General features: G+C 33.4%; 2 protein-coding genes across 3 annotated transcripts; one reads left to right on the plus strand and one right to left on the minus strand.

Annotated features, from left to right (window-relative positions):
• The first annotated feature begins 492 nt into the window (after positions 1-492).
• On the plus strand, positions 493-6,185 carry LOC120086659 (OVARIAN TUMOR DOMAIN-containing deubiquitinating enzyme 11). Of its 2 annotated transcripts, XM_039043399.1 has the most exons (10): positions 494-774; positions 1,537-1,727; positions 2,346-2,419; positions 2,607-2,661; positions 2,778-2,852; positions 3,507-3,580; positions 3,697-3,745; positions 4,690-4,774; positions 5,587-5,643; positions 5,739-6,185. In XM_039043399.1, the coding sequence occupies exons 2-10, from the start codon at positions 1,560-1,562 to the stop codon at positions 5,786-5,788; spliced, it is 687 nt and encodes a 228-aa protein (XP_038899327.1). In that variant the 5' UTR covers positions 494-774; positions 1,537-1,559; the 3' UTR covers positions 5,789-6,185. The 2 variants fall into 2 exon arrangements, with proteins under 2 accessions (XP_038899328.1, XP_038899327.1); XM_039043400.1 differs by lacking the exons at positions 3,507-3,580; positions 3,697-3,745 and having other exon boundaries at positions 493-774.
• A 3,307-nt stretch (positions 6,186-9,492) lies between these two features.
• Positions 9,493-19,478, minus strand: LOC120085806 (heat shock 70 kDa protein 17). The gene is made up of 15 exons (XM_039042004.1): positions 19,254-19,478; positions 18,327-19,104; positions 17,258-17,490; positions 16,673-16,832; positions 15,695-15,940; positions 15,464-15,597; positions 15,002-15,341; positions 14,693-14,854; positions 13,790-13,864; positions 13,608-13,708; positions 13,370-13,439; positions 11,886-11,942; positions 11,710-11,771; positions 10,269-10,341; positions 9,493-10,028 (listed from the first exon to the last, which is right to left on the minus strand). The coding sequence occupies exons 2-15, from the start codon at positions 19,086-19,088 to the stop codon at positions 9,807-9,809; spliced, it is 2,697 nt and encodes an 898-aa protein (XP_038897932.1). The 5' UTR covers positions 19,089-19,104; positions 19,254-19,478; the 3' UTR covers positions 9,493-9,806.
• Positions 19,479-21,469: the final 1,991 nt, after the last annotated feature.

The raw sequence follows: 21,469 nt of genomic DNA on the forward strand, positions 1-21,469 counted from the left end.
TTAGAACAAAATTTTAAACAAATGATCCGATTAACCCGAACCAATCCAAGCCAAATATTTCATAGTTGGGTTGGGTTAGGTTCATTTTTAATAAGAGTTATTTAAGTTAAAAAATTTACCCTCGAATAATTGGGTTTTGTTTAAAAAGTCTTTCAGCTCAATCCAATCCAACCCATGAATACACCTACTGGATAGTCTTTCATAGTCCTTCATTTAGTAGGATTTGATGGAAAGAACTAAAACCTTTTAAAATTTTCATATAAATATGCATTTCGCATTAAATTAAATTTCCACATATTTTTTGCTGCAACAACCAAATCTAGAACTAATTAAGATGTGAGGGACTAGAACAAAATATTTTAAAACTTTTTGTATTAAATTGGAAATAACTTAAAATTTTAACACACAAATTATGTTCTAAGTTTTCTAAGATTTAATTTATGCATTTATGGCACAAATGTACTTGCGTTACGTACACTCATATATATAGAACACTTACCCAAATTTGCAACTTTTCTCTTCGTCTCATTTTCTTCAAGCTTAAGCTTGGCTAAGCTGTGTTTGGGTGCCGGGAAAGGATCGTACAGAAACTGGAGAATTCGATCGCTCCGTTTCTCGTTGCTGAATTTATGTCAAGTTGAAGGATTAGTCCAGATTTGATTGTCATATTTTTTGCGATAATTCATCGCCGGAGTTTGAGCTTAGAACCCCATTGATTTTCTCAGCAGCAAATCGACTCGATCTCACTTTAATTGCTTCCGGTTTCAATTTTAGGTATTCTGTGGTAACCCTCGGTTAAGATATTTTGATTTTGTTTACCATCTAGTTTTAATTGTTGTCGTAGCTTGCTCTGATTGGTGAGAAAATTTTGTCGCATTTTAGAATAGTGAAATATGTGGTGCATTCGATCTACTGTTATTAGATTGATAACTGATATAAGAATTTTAGTTGCGATTTCTCTTCTGATCTATCTCGATATTTGATAACTGATATGAGAAGTGAAGTTTGATTTCCGGATGCATACTCTCCTTTTCTAAATTTCTTGCAGCATTCGCAGAAAATGTGGTTTAAAGTAGTGGCATCTGTTTGAAGCGTCAATTTTTAAGTCTTTTCTTAAATAATTTGTGATATTACTAGACTAGAATCATCTGGATGACTTTGGTCTTTCCCAGTTTCCATTTTTGATAGTTTGGGAAAGTTAGGAATTTAAAGTTTAAGTAACTTTAGGATGGGGGATTGATGAGGCCTGGGATTTGGTAATGTCTTTGGTCTTCCTTTGTCTTGGGTTGAGAAAATTATATAAATTTCTGTCCGTTCCTAAGAAAATTTACGGCTCCATCCTTGTGATGAGCTTATTCTAATCTCATCTCTTTACCTTACAAGTCTGATAAAATTTCCACCCCTCTTTCTCTGTAATTATGTAATACAATTGTTCTTTTCAGAAAGAAAAGAAAAGAAACACCTTTTATAGTGAGGTTGGATAAGTTTTACATTGATTTATTTCTCTAATCCACATTATTTTCTTATATTCTCTAGCAACTTGTGGCTGTCAAGGTAATATGACTGATAACTACAGCAACGTAAGTGTAAGCTCAAGCTCAAGTTTGAATAGCAGCTTTCAAGACACTGAGGATGATCATACAATTGCCAGAATCTTGGCAGAGGAAGAAAACTTGAAGTTTGATAACAAGCTCGGGAAGAGACTCTCCCATCTGGATTCCATCCCTGTACTAACTTCTTTCTACTTCGTTAATTGCTACAATAATTGGATTTTTTACTCTTGTTAAATGTTATCCATGTTGTGAATGCAATGTTCTACTGAATTTAAATGGCCCATTGAATTTAAACTGTAAATACCAGTTTTAGTTAGGTAATTAACTAATTGGGTAAACTGTTCTTGAACATGAAAGCTGCTAGGTCATTGAATGTAGTACTCAAGACTTGTTCTTTTCTCAAAAAATAATGAAAAACAATTTCATTGATTGAATGAAATTGTAAAAAAATAGAATAATAATTTTTGGATTATAAACAATTTCATTGATAGAATGAAAATATCCAAGGTATACAAAAGGATCCCAGGTTATAGCCTTGTAGGGAATACAAAAGATGTTTCCAATTGTCAACAAAAAAGAGAAACTATGGCTTTGTAGTGCTGGTAAAGATTTACACCAAAAGAAAACATTGAAAACAACAAAATGGAGTACTTCTTTGGTGGATTTGGCTTTGTCGTTGAAAATCCTAGCATTTCTTTTGTCCCATATTTTCCATAAGATAGCAGGAACAATGTTGGTCCATATAATTTCTTTATCATAGTTAAAAGTGCTGATCTGTTATGATCATGGCAGCATACTCCTCGGGTTAATGGGGAGATACCAAACGTGAATGATGCAACCTTAGACCATGAACGGCTGTCAGGAAGGTATTGATTTATCTGGTGCTACATCCAAGAACATTAACTTCAAGGAACAGTCTAATGCTAAAAAAATGACTTGCTCTCATTATATTGGCTGAAGATTTGACAATCAAATTTTGACTTACTGTGCTTTGTTCTTTAGCGAGCATACAAGGTAGCTTTTATTGATCATAGTGAGTCCTTTTTTTAACAGACTTGTCACATATGGTTTAGCGGAGCTACAGATGGAAGGTGATGGGAATTGCCAGGTTTTAATAAGTTCTTTCCAATATCTTTTTGTATTGAAATTTATAATTATCCTGCATTTTATTGTTTATTCATCTCATGATATTTCAAATAACATATCTTTTTAATGTATTAATAGTTTCGGGCATTAGCAGATCAATTATTTCGAAATCCTGATTACCACAAGCATGTAAGAAAGGCAGTCATCAAACAGGTGCTGTAAATTAAACTCCACTCATGCGTCTAATCATTTAAGTTGTTCTATCGCTGTTACTTGGTCATAGATTGCTTAATGAATGTTGGTTAAAATAAATGTATATAGAATTTGATAAATGACTATTAAGTCCCCAAGGGATTGACTGACGACTGTAATATGTGAGATAGGGGTTATTGGTACTGGAGGTCTGGAAAATTTCAATTTTGTTTGAATCTTTCTTTATATCTAGCACAATAGTTTGTGGGAGGAAATCAAGTCACCTTTAGCAAATTATTTTTCACAGTTTTCAACTCTCTTTTCCAAAACTAAGTATGGAACTGAATAAGAGAAAAGCTACTGGCTTTCTGTTACTAGTTCCTTTGCTTCATTACCCAGTTCTTAGTTGTGTTTTGTCTGTGGTACTGTTTCTGTATATCAAATTCACTAGTGCAGTAAATTTTATTGAACACCGTTCTTGCCTATTCAGACCAGTATCCTGCACTTTATGAAGCATAGCATCTAACTTTCAATAGCCGTCCCTATTGCTTGTATCTCCTTTTTCCCCCAATTTCATGCTTTATTCCAGTTTCGCTTCACTTATGGTAAAAAACTTGAAAACCCACTTGCCACATATTTCTCATTGCATAATTTCCTCTTTTCCTCCCACGCCAGTTAAAGAAATTCAGAAAACTATACGAAGGCTATGTTCCAATGAAGTACAAAACCTACCTCAAGAAGATGAAAAAGTTAGTTATCTATGACTACGCTTGTTGACTTCTCCTCTTTCAAGATGGCTTAGCTTGTCTTATGAATTGAGTAACTGCTTCTTCAAATTCTAACACAAAACTTTGCATCTCACTAGATCAGGTGAATGGGGAGATCACGTTACTCTACAAGCAGCTGCAGACAGAGTATGTTGAATGCCTAATTCTTATGTAAATGCTGTGAAACTCCTTTCTATGAAATCTTCTTGCGCTGCTAGGAGTTTGGGTTAAAAGATACAATTCATTTTCCTTACATTTTCTTATGAAGGCTTTCGTGTAAAAATTTCCTTTGCCAATACCTAAGTTTCTAATATTTATAACCTCGTGTGTCATATTTGTTTCGCTGGAAGATCCTTTCGTATTCACCACAATGTGTTTCAATGCACTTAAAGCTGTTCCAGACAAATGTTCAGTGGATTTTGTTTCCCTCCACCTGTCTTTCTTCTTTTCTTTCTTCCTTTTTCAAAGGGAAAAAAATTATATCTTTTATGTGTCGGCGTATGTTGTGTACTCACGTGTTTTTGTCTTGTAAGTGTTGTAATTCCCCACGCTACTTCCTGGGGACACTATTGTTCCTTCAAATGCTGACCCTCCCATATATTTCGCTTGAAGGCTTTCCTGCGACTGTTGTTTACTCATGCAAGTGCCCAAACAGAAATTCGTGGATATATAATCATTTTTTTCATTTTTGAAATGGAAAAAACAATAATTATCTCTTTCCATACAAACAAGAAACATATATTGCAAATCAGTGACATTTCGAAGAAAAACTATGAGAAGTGAAATCAGAAGACATAACTCCAATTTGAATTTTTTATCATTCCCTGGGTATGGATTTGTTTTTATTGATGAACGGGTATATGGACAAGCACGGTTCAAATTGTGACACCTTCATAGCTGTTAGCGTTGATCTTGTGGTCTCGTATCTGCAATGTAATAGAACTCTCTTTGATGATAATTTGGCTCTCTTTTCTAGCATTTTAGCCAAGTCTTTAGCAACTCATGTGTATGCCATGTCGATATTGTTTCTGCTGTTTTGATGCTCTCTTACTATTGTTTATTTTGTGACTATTGATTTTGTTAATTTGTAGTTTGCTGCAAAAATCTGCTTAGTCACATCTTTCCGAGACACCTGTTATATCGAGATCCTTCCCAAAGACAACAATCCCAACAAAGGTAAAGATTTCAATTACATATCAGTTAAATTATTATGATTGAATTGATATATCTTTAATCTGAAGGACCTTATACGTTACCCATTAATTAGGAAGATACTTGAATTTTAAACCCTGTTAAAATATCACTGAAATTTGTGGACTGATTATCAGACTGTTATTTAGGTTGCAAGGTGGAAAAAGTTCTAGTAAGCAATTTGTCCAACACTGCCTTCCTGTTTGGGAGTTTAAACACTTCTGATAAATAATTGCGCCACTTGATAAGTAGTTTTGCAGATTCCCTCAAAAGCAGTTCTTTGTAGCATTCTAATAATTGGTAAATATGTTCTAACAGCTGGGATTTTTAAACCATTTTCATAATAACCTCCTTTTAAAAAAAAAATTAATTAATTAATTTCTCATTTTTGTTTCTTGTTTCTCATTTCTTCTTTTTAAATAATTAAAAAAACAATCTTTTAAAATGTCTTCATCAGAGTGCTATTTTCATGGAACAACTTGAAAAGAAATATTGCGCTTAGTACTAATAACTTAATATCATTTGAGAGGGACTGAAATAATCATATAGACAGCAGGACTCCTCTTGGAAACTAGATGACAACAACACCCTTGAAAGTTGAACCAAGAACGTTGCCACCAATACCATGCTTGAATTTTTGTCACATTTTTACCTCTGTACAACATATCTGCATCACAATTTAGAATATTGATTGAGGCATTATGCGTATTCCGGACTCTCAAGCCTCTAGTTCTTATCCAAATGAGTTAGTGATCTCTATATTTGATCTAATTTTGGCAATCCTTTCATGTTGACAGAACTTTGGCTGAGCTTTTGGTGTGAAGTGCATTACAATTCGTTGTACGCCAGTGGAGGTGATATATACCCAATTAGACTGCCCTGGTTGTTTCCTATTCCATTACCTTTTCTTACTGTTGGCTAAGATTTCTTCCATTAAATCTTCATTCAGATCTTCCTACAAGAACGCCGAGAAGAAAACATTGGCTTTCCCTTTTCTAGAGTAAGTAATGAAACAGTATCATCATCCCCATATCGACTTCCTCGGTTTCCTATGTACGAAATCTTGGAAAGTAGCTAACACAACAACGCCATATAGTTCTTCAATACAAAAAGATTGTTTTGTTACCTTTCTGGACGGAAAAGTAGCTCGCGGACTTGTGGAAACGGAATATATAAGGTGTAAGCATAGGTATTTATACACAAACTAGAAAAAAACAAAAAAATTAGGACAATTTATATATATTCCAAGATCCTCTTAATTGTTTGGTATAGTTTTGGAAGAATATTATGATTGAATGTTCAGCTTGCTCATCGCTCGTGTGTCTGTATATATTGAATTGAGTTTGATCTTTGCTCCTCGTCATTTTCTGTATCTTTCTTTTTTAGGAGTATTTAACTTTAAAGTTTTTTTTTCCCCTTCTGCATTTGAAACTCTTGGGAAGTATTGTAGTTGAAATTTGTACAATAAGAGGCACTAAATTACATATAATCGTGTGGGTTTGAGGTTGTTTGCAGTTCCATGTAGAAAATAATACTTTACTTGAATTATACAAGGATAATTTCAAAACTGTTAATCTATCAGTATTTTCATTTTAATGAAAATGAAAAAGTGATGTGGTAGTGATTTATAAAATAGTAGTACATATGATAAAAGTAACATATTTCACCTTTCTTTGAACATTAGTATATGTTCTAGAAAGATCATTTAAGATTTCTAAAGGTTTGTTTCAATTTTTAACCATTGAAATTCGAACTTATGATCTTCTTCCTTAGAGGTTAAGTTCAATCTTCATCTTTGTAATTATTATACTACAAAAAGTCACATTTAAATATTAAATAAGTTTGGGGAGAGAGAGGGAGATGGAATTTGGAAATTATGGAAAGTTGTTGCTTCTCTCTTCTCACCATCAATGTATTTGAGGGAAACGAAAGATTCTATGGATCGTTTGGTCTAAGATTTTACATATGTTTAAGAATATGATATCTGGGAGTAAAATACATGGAAATAAAAAATGATTGTGTTTGGTTGTGTATAGGAAATGCTATTAAAATTTTATGAACAAAAATAATGTTTGTATATAATTTATGAAATTAAGCATAACAATCTTATATAATTGTAATAGTTTAATTAGTTAAAAAAATAAATATCATTCAATATATTGATAAAAATTAATTAATTAAAAATCAATAATAATTTTAATTATAAATATTTGAAATTGAGTAATATAGAATTAAAATCAACCAATTAATATATCGTCATATTAATAGAGAATATTAAAAAAGTTTTATAAATAAGATACATAAATTAATCACAATAAATAATTAACTGAATGTAAATAATTAATAATGATTATATGTTTATAATGAAACATCAAATTAAAATTGATCTCAATAAATAATAGTTTGATTATAAAAAAAATAACAAATGATCAATCATTATTATTGAAAAATAAATTCTTGTACTAATTAAATTTAACTAATCCTAATTTACTATTTAAATATATTTTATATATTATTAGCTAATTAATTATTTATTTATGTAAAAAAATAATTGCATTATTTAATAAATTTTTAAAAAATAATTGCATTATTTAATAAATTTTTATTGTAAAATTAATTAAGTAAATAGTTTAATAGATTATTATTATTTTATTAAAATAAATGTCTATAATAATTTTTTCAAATTAATATTAATAAATTAATTAACTATACTCAACGAAATTATATATAAAATGAAAAACAGATGTAAAGGGAAAATGAGAAAACTTACCGTTTTGTCTGGAAATGAAGATGCTTGGGTATAATATTTTCAAGTTAAGTGCTAAAAACTATGAAATAAACCTGGATTTTGGATGCATGTATCAATTTTCATGTAGAAAATTCTCTAACCAAACGACCCTTTAGGAGGTAAGTACAATATGAAGGATGATAATAGGGCATGAATAGAAAAGAGGGAGCGACAAAGAATTAAATTTTAGATTTTTTTTTAAGTACAAAATTCTAGAAATTTAAACTTAGGGACTTTTGATTTTGTATTTATACTTTAACATTTGAGAATAAAAACACAAACTTACGCTTTCAATTGACCCCATTCTTGCATTATTTCTCAAATATATTCCTCCTCTCTTGACTTTTTTTTATGTTTGAGTTAGAGAAAAATACCGTTTTCACGAATGTGTATTTGGTCTCTAAGAAAAAAAATTTAAAAGATCTCTCAAATTATATTCGCCTAAATGGTCACAAGATGTTCTAAAATAAATATATCTTTAAATATCTCTCATCTTTCCCCATCTAGAGATTCTACTCGGATTGATTCATTGTGCATATTTTGATTTCAGGTCGAGAATGTCCTCTTCAACGTCCTCGGTTTCGATTTCACTTCCTGAAAATCATGTGGTTGTGAGTTTCTCTGGCTCCTTTATTGACATAAACAATTTCATATGTATGATTGAATTGGTGTAGGGGAAAAGGCAATCAAATGCATCATCAAATGTATCAGAATGACCATGAACTTGACAGTTTTTCACTCAGTTTGGCTTTGAGTTCATGTGCCGATCTTGCCACTCTAAAACAGGGGGACATCTTTTATTCTCTGGTCATAAAAATTGGGTGTGGGATTGAAAACTATGTCGTCTTTGGGAGTCTAATCGACATGTATGCCAAAAATGGCAACTTGAGTTATGCTAAATTGATATTTTCTGAAGTCCCATACCCTGATTTGAAGTGTTGAAACTCCATGCTTAGTGGGTACAACCACCATGGGACCAGATCAAGTTACAATTCTTCTTTTCTTACTTTCTGCTTGCAATCGCAGCAACTCAGTTGAAATACGGCAGTTTTTATGGAACTGTATGAAAGAAAGTAATATTGTGCCAAATTCTAAGCACTATTCTTTCATGGTAAGCTTGCTAAATGGAGCTGGGTTCATGGGATGGTGTTGTAGAGATGAGGAGAATAATAAGGGAGATAATGGTGGGAAAGGATCTGGTGTAAGTTAGATTGGGGCCAAAACACGTATCCAAGCATTTTCTTCTGGTTTGCAGATTATGCACAATGAATCAATCCGAGTAGAATCTTTAGATGGGGAAGAGGAGAGAGGAAAAAGATGAGTGAGATTTTAAAATATATTTATTTTTCAACTCATCTTTCCACATCACTATCTCGAGATTATAATTTGAGGGAACTTTTAAACCTATTCTGAACTAAAATGACCGACCAAATGCACACATTCTTAAAAACTCAAGACTAAAAAGGTATTTTTTTTCCATAAATTTCCATAGTAAAAAAGAAAAGACTTGTTTAATTTTAGCTTTGCATGAACTTCATCCACTGGCTTTTTCACCATTTCAACTAGCTACTCTACAATCTCTCTCTCTATAAACACACTGTTCCTCACTTATATCCCTCCATACACTCACAAAACGTTCATTCCATCTACTTTTAGTTTCACACAATGTTGTGTGTGTATATATATATCATCTCCTTATAATATTAACTAATTGGCATATGCGTATTCTTCTATTTACAAAAATAAGATGAACATTCTTTTAAATTGAGGACATGACATCTTTTCATTTTTTTTTAGCACAAATGCAGAAATGGAAAGACAATTATCGTTGAACTACTCATTTTAACTAACATTCTCTCGTTAGCAAAAATAATGTTGAAATAAGTTAAGTTCGGCAGAAATGTGAAAACGTTTGCTTTTTCTTCTTTTTCCTTAATATCATTAATGCATGAATTTTTTACTCAAAAAAATTTCTGGTATCTGTCAAACAAATAAACAAAACTAGCAAAGTTATCGACGTATAAGCTAGAGCTACGTTTTAGTGAAGTGGGCATAGAATGGACTGTCCCCTGTTACACAAATGCAAGTATGCACATCTGCTCTCACTTACCATTCTCTATTTTCCTCAGGATCTCAACTCAACAATTCGTTTAGGCCAATTAATGCTACATATCTAGAATTTGGGAGGCAGCGAATCAAAACTTGAACTAATTACCTATCATTAATTTATTATAACTCATCGTGTTCATTCGATTCGGGTTGGGATTCAGACTCGGACTGGGCATTTTCACTTGCTGGAATCTCTGAGTCCTTGGCTGATTGGTCACCTTGGGGTGAACTCTCATCAGTTGATGAATTGCCGTTTTTCACCTCTTCTTTACTGCTCTCTGATTCGTTCACAGGTTTCTCGATCTTAGGCTTTGGTTTGGGAATCTTGTCGATGCTAGAAACCTGTATGTATGTAGATTTTAGTTATATAGCAGTAGTATTGGAGAATGGCACAATGTGAAAAATAATTTTTTAGATCATTAGATGCCGGAGAGAAAAGTTCAAATGGGAAAGAAAAAGGAAAAAAAGAAAGGGTTTTCCTAGCATATATTTAATGGTTAAGAGGGTAGCTGTCACATTATCTATATATTGAATGAAGAGTTGGATTGTTTTTTTAGATTCAAATGGAGAGCAGCAAAATACCTTTTCTTGAATGTTAAAAGCCTTCGAGTATACATCTTCGGATGTAAATACTGGTGAGCTAGATGCCGAAATCCTACAGAGAAAAGAACCCTTTAGTCATTTTTGCTATAATGTAGTAGTACGGGTTCGTAAATCAATCCAATATACTCCAAACTAGTATTCATTTTGATAATGTTCTAAAGCAAATAATAGTTTTAGGAAGAAATAAAAGTGATCACTAGAAGCCGAGCTCAGTAGCGTGAGCTTGTTACCTCTAGCAGAGGGGCACACTAAATTTCAAAAAGGGGAATTGTGAGAGGTCGAGGCATTAAGTTATAATCTCCCCCTCTACCCTTTTTTGGAAAAATAAAAGTGCACTAGAAAGTTTATAATTAATCTACAACCAGAGTGCAAGGAAAAAGTGGTAATATAATTTTTAAAAAGAAAAAAGAAAAACACGCACACACACACACACATTGAAAAAGAACTGAGTTGGCAGAGAAAAAATCGCCCACTAAACTGTAATCACCATCTCTACATACAAAACAGCGAACCAGGACAAAACCATCCCATTCATAGCAATTAGCATATAAATTTGGGAAATCCAGGAAAATAATAGGCATCAATTCAAAAGACAACTGATAGGCAATATATTAGGAATTAGGGAATAATATTTGAAGCGTTCAAAGCACCTTCAAACGTACACATGATAAATATAGAAGCATCATATTGAAATGATAATCACTGAATAGCGTCACATTTTTCTGGGTCATAAAGTCCAAACCAAAATTCATACTTCTTTTTTTCCAATGACTTTCGAGACTCTAAAAATAATCTAGTCAAAGAATCTGAAATATCAACGTCAATTCCTCATATCAAGAGGCAAGATTAACTTCCACATTAATAGATTAATTTAGAAGTCTACTGAACAACACTTTGGGTGTTTTTGTTTAACTTTTCAAATGTTTAATTTTGAAAATAAGTCATTTTAGAAAAAATTGAAGTGGTTGGAAACCCCTCAAAATAACTTTTAAAACACTTTCAAAGTGTATTTTAAACAGTTTTTATCACAAGAGTTTAAATAAGAATGATTTTTTAAAAAAACATTTTTTCTTTAGTCAATCCAAACAAACCCTTTATTTCAGTCAACAAACAAAAGTCTGGAAGGAAGCCAGTCAAAAAAGCCCCAACAATCTAGTTCATGTCATTCTTTTGTTTCTATCCACTTGTGTATTATTTTAACAAAGTCCGTTTGTATGGAGAAAAAAAATACTCAATTCGGCTAATCAGGACAAATCGCTTATTACGGTAGATAGAACTAACCAACAGAAGTAAGTCAGCGGTAGTAATTATGAACATACCAGGATACCAAGAGAGTACATGCACAGGCAAAATAACACAAGACTTAAGAGAACCAGGGGGATGCAAGAAACTAGACATTGAGATTTAAGTGATAACTTACTTCTTCTGTTCAGCTTCCTTCTCATCCAACCAGATCTTGAACTTGTCACCATCACTTTTTACCTAGACAAGCCACACAGAAAATTTCTCAAAAACTATGGATCAAAAGAGCAATTCAAGATCAATAACTCATAAATACTAAAATACAAAAGAAAACAACACAATGCAAAACCTTACCTCCTGTATTCTTTCTTTTGGAACCCAAGGTTTCTTGGTCTCCCAATTTTGTATGATCTGCAATTGCTCAAAAAGACCAAAAGGTAAATTTCTTATTAAGTTTTTAGAAGAAACCAAATTGCAAGGATGAAAATATAACCAAAAAAAAAAAGGCTCACAAAGACAACGAACCTTGGGACCACAGAAATTACATAAAAAAGCCTCAGTTGTTGGTAATCAAACAAAAGAACAAATTTAAAATTAAAAAAGAAGAAGAAGAAATAAAGGACAGGATTAGATCAGATGAATGAATCCAAAAGGAGAAGCGTTAAAATGCACTAGACCTAAAACTTCTGTACATGTACTATATAAATTATAAAAACCTGAAAACTTCTCCGTTTTCTTTCTAACCATGAATTCTACACAACAATTAAACCAACTTGACAAGGTAATCGGCCTTTATCCTGAAAAGAAGAAACTCATACAACTTCCTACATCATGGCAATACTTCAGCCTTGAGTCATGCAGATACTGAAAGTATACCAAAAGAAAATCCACAACTAAGAAGCACAAGGGCATTTACACAAGTGATTCTAATCCTTCAAAACACACACAAAAAATAAAATAACTGAAGACAAAATGGAAGGTCCCTAAATAAAGTCAACCCAATAACCCTCCCCAAGCGTGATCAACCAAAACCTTTAAGCCTCCACAGTTCAGAGAAGAGAAAGGGAGAAACAAGGGTAAAGAAACCAGACAATTATACTATGATTTGCAAGTAAAGACGTCCCAGGAGATAATCTCTTTGCTCAGAAGAAAGATTATACTACTAATGATAAAACATAGAGAAGCAAACTTTGACCTCTCCATCATAAAGGGCACAAGAACACTACAAAGAGGAATTTTCCATGGATAAATAAGAGAAGAAACCAGGATGTTCTTAGGAAGGTATAAATATAATCTGGTCACAGAAACTACAACTAGAGCATAGAGACCAATATCATCTTTTTTAGGAACAACCAGAGAGCAATATCTAAACGCCATAATCCTTCCAGAAAAGAACCCTAATCATCACAACAGAATACTTAAAGAATGAAACAAATTAGGATAACAGAAACACCAAGAGATCAAATAATGTTGATAAGAAATATGATTATACTCCAAATCTAATCAATTCTAGTTGGATATTCTTCGTGTAAACTCTCCACGGGAGAACAGTAAGTTATATTTGTTGGCCGATTTTCTGTAAACTCCTAAAAAAGATTTTATTATATACTATTGTAACCCTGCATCTTAGAAGAGTGCACACAATCTAATATTTTTTCCACGTATTACAGAAAGGGATAAGTTGTTTTCCGAAACCTAAAAAGTCTTAAAACAGGCATTAGGTTGATGGAACCATTCAATGTCTTGCCAATTAAGATTCCACATGCATGCGCGTGAAACACAGACAAAAAAAGTAAATCTAAATGAATACACAACTAATAAATAATAAAAAGACTTACCGTTTGTAGGTCAAGAAGATATTTGCGAGCTGCTTCAACAGCCTGAGGTCTTGCAGTGAGCTCTTTCAATCTACGTTAAAAATAGATTGGTATGTAAAACTTTACTGGCCATAATGTCAACTTCGGTAACATAGCACTCTAATATTGGGATGCTAAACTCAGTCCAATTTACAGACATATAAGGCACTCCTGTCAATCTTTATAAAAAAAAAAGGGCACTCCTGTTATTCATAAGTACCTAAAGAATATTGGGTCACCAATGCCTTTTAACATGTCAAGGCGTTCTTGAAATTCTGTAGCAGAAGCATCTTCACCATCCATATATAGCCAATCTTGTACCTAAAGAAAGGGGAAAAAAGGGGGTAGTGATATAAGCTTCATGGCAAGCATCATCCCAATACCGCCAAAACAAATCCTAACCTCATCAAGTTTCTCAATAAAAGCTTGACGCTCCTCACTTGTACAAACTTGTTCCAACTCATTGGAGGTTTCAAACTGGAATGAAGAATAAACAAATCAATAAACATAGCCATAGAAGTATTGCTGCAGAAGTTGTAGAAAACTGCTGCAAAGAATAAGACGGTGGCCTACAGATGATATTGTACAGCAGTAAGGATAGAAGAGGAAACCCAGAACCAGGTTTTGAAAAATGAATAATGTGTCATTCTTGCATAAAAGAATGTGGATCTGAATCTGATTGTGATAAAATATAAATATTCCAGTACTTCTACCCTTAAAAGGTCTAAACAAGGAAGCAAATAATGATATGTATAGACATGCCCAATTACAGTAATACTCTTTGCATCTGCTGAAACACAGTTTCTAGCTTACCCTGACTTATTTATTCACAGTTTATATATTCATGTTAGAGAAATCCAGTTCATAATGTTAACTTATTTAACTTCAAAGTTTCAAACCACATGCTTATCAGATATAAATATGGAAATAAACATTGGAAAATGAGTTGAGGTCCTAAGCGATGTAAACTAGTATTTATGTTCAGATACATCCTACTCCTACACCTCGATGCACAATGATGAGTACAGTTGATCAATTATATCCATGAGGTGGAGAAGGTAAACAACCTATTAGTAAACAAGAAATTTTTGGGGAGGCAAATAGTTTAATGCAAAACAATAGATAACCAAAAACCAAAAACTGAATGATATAGTAGTTCCTGCTTTGAATTTCCTTCTTCTTTTTAGTTCCTGTTTTGACAACTTCAAGTCCTCTAATTGAAATTAATAGGATAAGAGTTGACTAATATTATTAATGCTTCCTACAAAAGATCTCATAGGAATTTAAGAATGATGAACCTCTAACCTTCTCCTTGGTAGCGTATATATATCCTTCCAAGTTATTTTTAAGCTCCGCAGTTCTTCTTCTCTCTGCATCCTTTTTGTCCAGTGCTTCTAGTTTACTTTTGGCTTCAGCAAAAGATTCTTTGGAAAGAGGAACTCCTGGCCCCGCGGTCTTCTCAATGATCTTTAAATCATATAATAAAACAAAGAATGACGAGAAGAACAAGTGTTAAAACAATATTAATCCATACCAGATTAACTCCTACAAGAGACAAGAAGTCTAATTGCTAATAAACTTAATAATTCACAATACAATAGCCACTGCACTAACCTTGAGTGGAATTCTGAAAGTTCGCTTTTTCAGCTTTTTTTCAGTAGCAAGCTCAGGTGTACCTTGTTCCTCTGTACTAGGGTTGGATGTGCTATCAACCCCACCATTTTCAGGGATCAACGTGTCATTCTTTCCTTCTGAAGTATTTCCAGAATCCTCCACTGTTGCATTGGATGAAGCAATTGTTGAATTCTCAACTGAAATATTCTTCCTAGGTACATCTACCCATTCTGATATTTCAATGACAGCATCTGCTCGATCAAAAGACAAAATTCCACTTCTACTGAGAGAGAAGTGTAATGTTGCCTTGATGGGAGATGACAAGTTCCGAGTAGAATACCTAAAGAGTACATAGAAAGAAATCACACTGTAAGATTTGAAATACAGCACATTATCTGTTAAGCTCGGGCTCAGCTTGATTAAATAGATCTGCTAGTTGCTCAGATCATTGACAGTCCTTACTTCTCACTAGTGTCCGTCAAACCAGAAACAGCATATTGAGCAAATGTGGGAACGCTGACACCAGGTGGTAGAAGATCATTTTCATATGCAAGTGAAAGTTCAAAATCCTTATTGTGGACAACTGATCTGTACATCTATGATACATGCAAGTCCAAAAGTAGTACAGTAAGAAAAATAGTTAAGAACTTTATTGAAGATTCATGTTTTAGTAGATTGATATCATTTATTTACCTTACTGTGGAGTTTCTTCATGCGCGGTACAAGCACTTGCCTGGTGCTCTCATCCTTTAAGAGATCGGGGCCATCTAACTCGACAACAAATCCATAGGGAGAACCATCCACCATTCCAAGCTTACGGTTCAATTTGATTCCATCACTTAAATTGGCAGCATGGAGAGCTGCACCAAGTACAATAGCTTCATCAGCATCCAGATGTTTGTCCAACTCATTCCTTCCAAGGAACTCCTGGAGCGTTGCCTGTCAGAAGGGGAAAAAAGGAATTGTTCTCACTCTCACAGAAAATTATGAAGACTCAACCAAAGAAATTAAAAAATTAACCAACTAAAACCAAACTATCTATTTTAAACTAATAATGAAAAAGTCAATTCCTAGAGGGGAACACAGAACATGTCTAATGATACACAAGTCTAATCACACTCATGGCATGTAGGTGCATGCCACAGGGGAACATAGAATTAAATTCATCCCAAGTCGAAATTGCATTAAGCATAAAGCTTTATCTATGATTTAGAAATTACATTTGTATTAATTGGGGTGATTCCATTCACTCTTCAATTTTTTTTTCCTTTTTGTATTGTCCTTTTCATTCAACTTTGTTTTGTTAAAAATAAAAATAAATAAATAAAAAATAAAAATAAATAAATAAATAAAAAGGGAATAGCCTTTCTTTCCTTCATTGGCTTCTACTTTTGAGGAACAAGAAAGACAGCACATACAGGTGCCAATTTTTAGTTGAAAATATATCTACCAAGGAAACAGGAGAATTCCGTAGAGATAGATTGCAGTTCTATTCCTTTGATAATTTTACAACGAAAAAGCAAAGCAAGCAGCATGTGGAGGGTGAGAATTGATAAATCCATCATACTGGAAGGTTGCAAGATGATAATGAAAAGTAAACACAGGAATAAAAGCTACAACTACAACAAAACATAATGTTTGAAATATAAAGGAAGACAGTTGACTTCCAACCTGCAATTTTGGCACCCGTGTAGCACCTCCAATCAACTCCACAGCATATATATCGTCCATCTTTAAACCTGAATGCTTTAACAGTTCTTTCACGGGTAAAAGAGATTTCTCCCACAAATCCCCACACAATTCTTCAAACTTCTCCCGTGTTATGGTGCTCCTGAAATAGAAACAGGTTACCAGGAAACTCAGAAAGCAACCGTATCCATAATTCTTAGTGCCAGGGACATGATAAACTAATGATTCCACTTATGAGTGGCAAGATGGGGATGCACTACACACAGGAAATGCATATTTGGTAAATAAGAAAGGACGGCTATCATGTAAAATGAACATAAAGACAGTAAAAATTGTTGCTTGAGTTTGTGCAATGTTTTCAGCAGTCTAGAAACCTTCAAAACAGATAACCAAGACGATTCACACTTTCTTCCAAAGTGTCCTTTTTCCCTACAGATTTAAAATATTCAACCATGATACCACAAATCAAGCTATTTTTGTTGAATACTATGGCATATACAGCATTTAAATTGCCAAATATATATGCATACATTTGAAAAAAGATTCCTTATGAAGAAATCTACTTACCTAAAATCTCGATCATCATAGAGAGATTCAACTGAAATTGGAGCGGCTGTATTTGCACTCAAAATTTCTTTAGTTCTTTTAACTTGTTTCTTCAGTTTTGCCATAGCCTTGGGATTGTTCCTTACATCCACACCATTCCCAACTTGTTTATTGAACTCATCAGCAAAATATTCAACTAGTCGTAATTCCATATTCTGGCCCCCGAGTTCTGGGTCCCATCTAACATCCTTCACCTATACGACATGCCAAACTAGATAAAGATATGGCAAGGCACAGAAGAACTAGTACAAAGAGCGAAAAAAGTGATGAGAGACTATCATTTTACCCTAATAGTGGTCTCAAACATGTAGGGAAAGAAAATTGGCATAAACATCTTTTTTCTTTTTTTTAGTGAAGAACCAAACTTCTATTAAGAAAAAAAAATCAAAGAATAAAAGGGCATTAAAAAAGGGAGGCAAACTACAGGCAACCAAAATTGTCTCTGTCATATCACTAGCCATTTTAAAACCACAAAATAGTTACCATTGCAAAACGAAGGCTGAACATTCCCAACTTAGAGAATAATAATAAGTGTGCCGATAATAAAACCTTCCATTTTTTAATCACCAAGAATAAACTACAAAGTACCAGTTTTTTGTAAAGGGTCATCGTTCACCATGTATGGTGCACTGGTGCAATACTTTATTTGCATTTCCAGGACAGTTCTTTCACCTACCAAGAATAAACTATGGCAAGGGTAACAATTAAATATAGATAACGCCATTTTCCTACTGTTCTTCTGGACATTGTCAGCCAACTTGAATTGATGTCAAACCAAGCCAAGCCCTTAGTCACGAAATTACCTAAACTCATAAGTACAAACTATCAACAAAACTTTTTTCTCTCGGATAAAAGTTCTCAAGAATTTATATATATATGTACATAGGAAGGGTCTTGAGAATCTTTTCTTCCTTTACCAATAAAAAAATTCAGACAAAAATAAACAATTTAACTCCAGCAAGTGCATAAGACATAATTAGTTTGAAAAGCAACCGATGGCTACAAAGACTCCGGTTGAGCATAATTTTACCTGAAATTGGTTGACCGACACAGTCTTCCCATACTCTTTCGCATTGTAGGACGAAAAATAAACAAGCGCTGCATAAGTATTGCTTGAACCCATATCGTAGAAAATAACATGCCTCGACTCATTGGAAAAATTCTTATCAATTCCATATTGTAGCGCTGCACCAGAATGTTCATTGATCAATGAAAGTACATTTATCCCAGCCAGTTGCGCTGCTTGAAGTAGCGCTCTTCTCTCTGCTTGCCCAAAGTATGGTGGCACAGAAACCACGACATCTTTCACCTGCACTTTCGAGTGAAACTCCGCTAAATTCGAAGCATAAGCCAAAAGCATTGCCAACAGTTCCTCAACCGAGTAAATAGTCACATTGTCATCAGTTTTGAAACCAACAGCACCCCTCGAATCTTCCACAATATCAAATGGTAAGTACAATGAGTCTGCCAAACTTTTAGTATACTTATAGGGCTTCCCAATCATGTCCCTGATTTGAGAAAACACCTTATTAGGATACCGCGCAACGAGACCAGCCGCTTCTTCGCCGATTAGACGAGTTCCCGATTGAAAGGACACCAAGGCCGGCGATTTACGCTTCGACATTTCATTGATCGCGATCGAAATTGGACTCTGTCCAGGTTTCAAATTCACGACAGCAACTTTAACCGATTCAGACCCCAGATCTATACTAGAAACCGCAGAATCCGACGGATAGAAAATTAGAGAAAAAACAAATAACAATAACCCGAACTTCATTGAGATCGACGCCATTCTCTACTCTTCAGCTCTGCCCAAACAGCAACAAAACAAGAAAAGAACACAATAAACATTCATTTCAAGACGCTTCAACCACATTATAGAACAATCAGAAAGAAAAAAACTTCAAATTAACAATCATTTACACGAGAAAACATGAGTACGAAACAGAAAATCTACCGGGAAAAGCAGATGATCTGGAAACCCGAAACGGAAAAGAGGATCAAGCAAAAAGATTAGGTAACAAACAGGAACAATGGCGACTTAGAAGGAGAACGAAACCAGCAAAACATGGATCGCATTCTCCATGGACGGAGCTTCCGTTTGTTTTTTGTTTAGTTGACGAGAGAAAATATTAATGGAAAATCAAAAGTTTTTTCTTTCTACTAATAGTATCACTGAAGACGAGGGAGGGAAGTTTGGGGATTTATTATGTAAATAAATAATCCTAGCTGGAAAGTGTTGAGCAATATAGCCAATTACTATATGCCACGTGGTAATATCTACACGTGGCGGTTAGGGAATCGTTCGGTGGTGTTGTGCTCGCCGTGGTCATGGATGTGTGTAGACAACTATTGGGAGTTTCCTCTACAGCGTGCCCATTTTTTTTCTAAACGACTATTCAATCATATCTTGACACGTGTATCCCTCCGTTAAATTGTCGTGTTTATTTTTTACGTGTATTTAGGTTTATACCAGTAACTTTATTATTAAATTTTCTTTTTGATATTTCTACATGGACATGATGGATGAATAATATTTTTAATAGAAAAAATTCAATAAACACTAAATAGACAGGTTAATTTATTTGAAATTTTTATATATTAATTTAAATTTATTTTTTTATTTTTTTATTTTTCAAAAAATATATATTTTATCGAAATTTCCATAGAATCTTTATATTTTCATTGACATCGACAGTATTAAACTCTATCCACGATGACATAAGAAATTTCTATATATAAATTTAATTAAAAAACCTACAAATAATATAAATTTCAATTGTGAAAAGTATTCTTAACTAATCACATCAAATAAAATAATTAGAGTTGCAAACAAAAATTAACAAAATCAATACAGATTTAGTAATAAACATTTTCCCCCTCTACTTAAATTATTTCTTCGAAGGTTAAGTTTGTTAATATAACTTCTGAAAGTTTGGGTATTTTTATTAATTTTTAGAATTTTTTTAAAATTATTTGAACTCTTGAAAGTTTAAGAATTTTTTTAACGGTCCCTATCAAAAGTAAGAATATATATATATATTTATGATTTAGTGTCAAACTTCTGAAAGTTGAAAGTATCTTTTTAAAAACAAATATAAAGTTCATGAATAAGTATAAATTTTAATTAAACGAATATTTAGATAAATTTTGAATTTAAAAATATAAATATCAAGTACAAAACTGCAACCTTTTAGTTTAAAGAATACATTCAAATAAAAAAAATACATTTTAAAACAACCAAATATAACTCAAAAAGTATTTGTATACAATTATAGCTCAATTCACATTCAAGTGTGCTAAGGGTCGTGGTTCGAATCTCCCTATCTCATTGGGGTGAGCATGATAGATCAAAAAATCGAATCGACTAACCAAATTGAAGTCATTCGGTTAGAGAATAAGAGGGGTCAGTCAGTGTTGATTTGAAAAATTTTCAAAGAAAAATCGATCAAAACTAACTGATGGCGATTTGATCGGAAATTTGACTTCGATCAACTAATACTGTTAGTGAAAATTTAAGTTTTAAATCAAAACAAAACAAAACCTTCTTTGAGAATCCCACATTGCTATGATTGGGAAGTGAGACCTCATTCATATACTCCCACCTTGAGTTATGAGTTTAAGCCTTAAGGGTGAAGGAACTCATGATTGTATGCAACATTTACATGCTTTCTAAATGATACAAGAGTTTAGAGTGCAGCAATGATGTAATATAATTTGTAAGGGCCCCTATGTTTTTTGGCATAATTAACTTGCTATCGAGTTTGTATTCAAGTTTTTGTTTGTTTGAGTCGTTCGTGATGAAGTTTTAGATGCAGGGAGTTGCAATTCGCTTCAAGGAATCGTTGATCGCATTTTGTAGCCCAAGCTAACGATCGTTTAGATTTGGCTATGCGATCGTGTAGAAAAGTTATACTCGATCGTGTTGCGTTGGCTACTCGATCGCATAAACGCTCGGGGTAAACGATCGTTGAGTATATGATACTCGACGCATAGTGTAACGGTCATGCTTGTCCAGGGCCTGTTGCCCATGGCCGCATGCCCAATCCAACCCCCTTCTAGCTTACTTTCGTATCCTATATTGTATTAGTTTAGTTAGCTTGCTTTCTTTGCATTTTCATTGTAAGTGACCACTCGCCCTTTTGCATATGCAAGGGTGCCAGTTGGCTTTTT

The sequence above is a fragment of the Benincasa hispida genome, chromosome 9 (genome assembly GCF_009727055.1).
Source record: "Benincasa hispida cultivar B227 chromosome 9, ASM972705v1, whole genome shotgun sequence".
Lineage (NCBI taxonomy): Eukaryota > Viridiplantae > Streptophyta > Magnoliopsida > Cucurbitales > Cucurbitaceae > Benincasa > Benincasa hispida.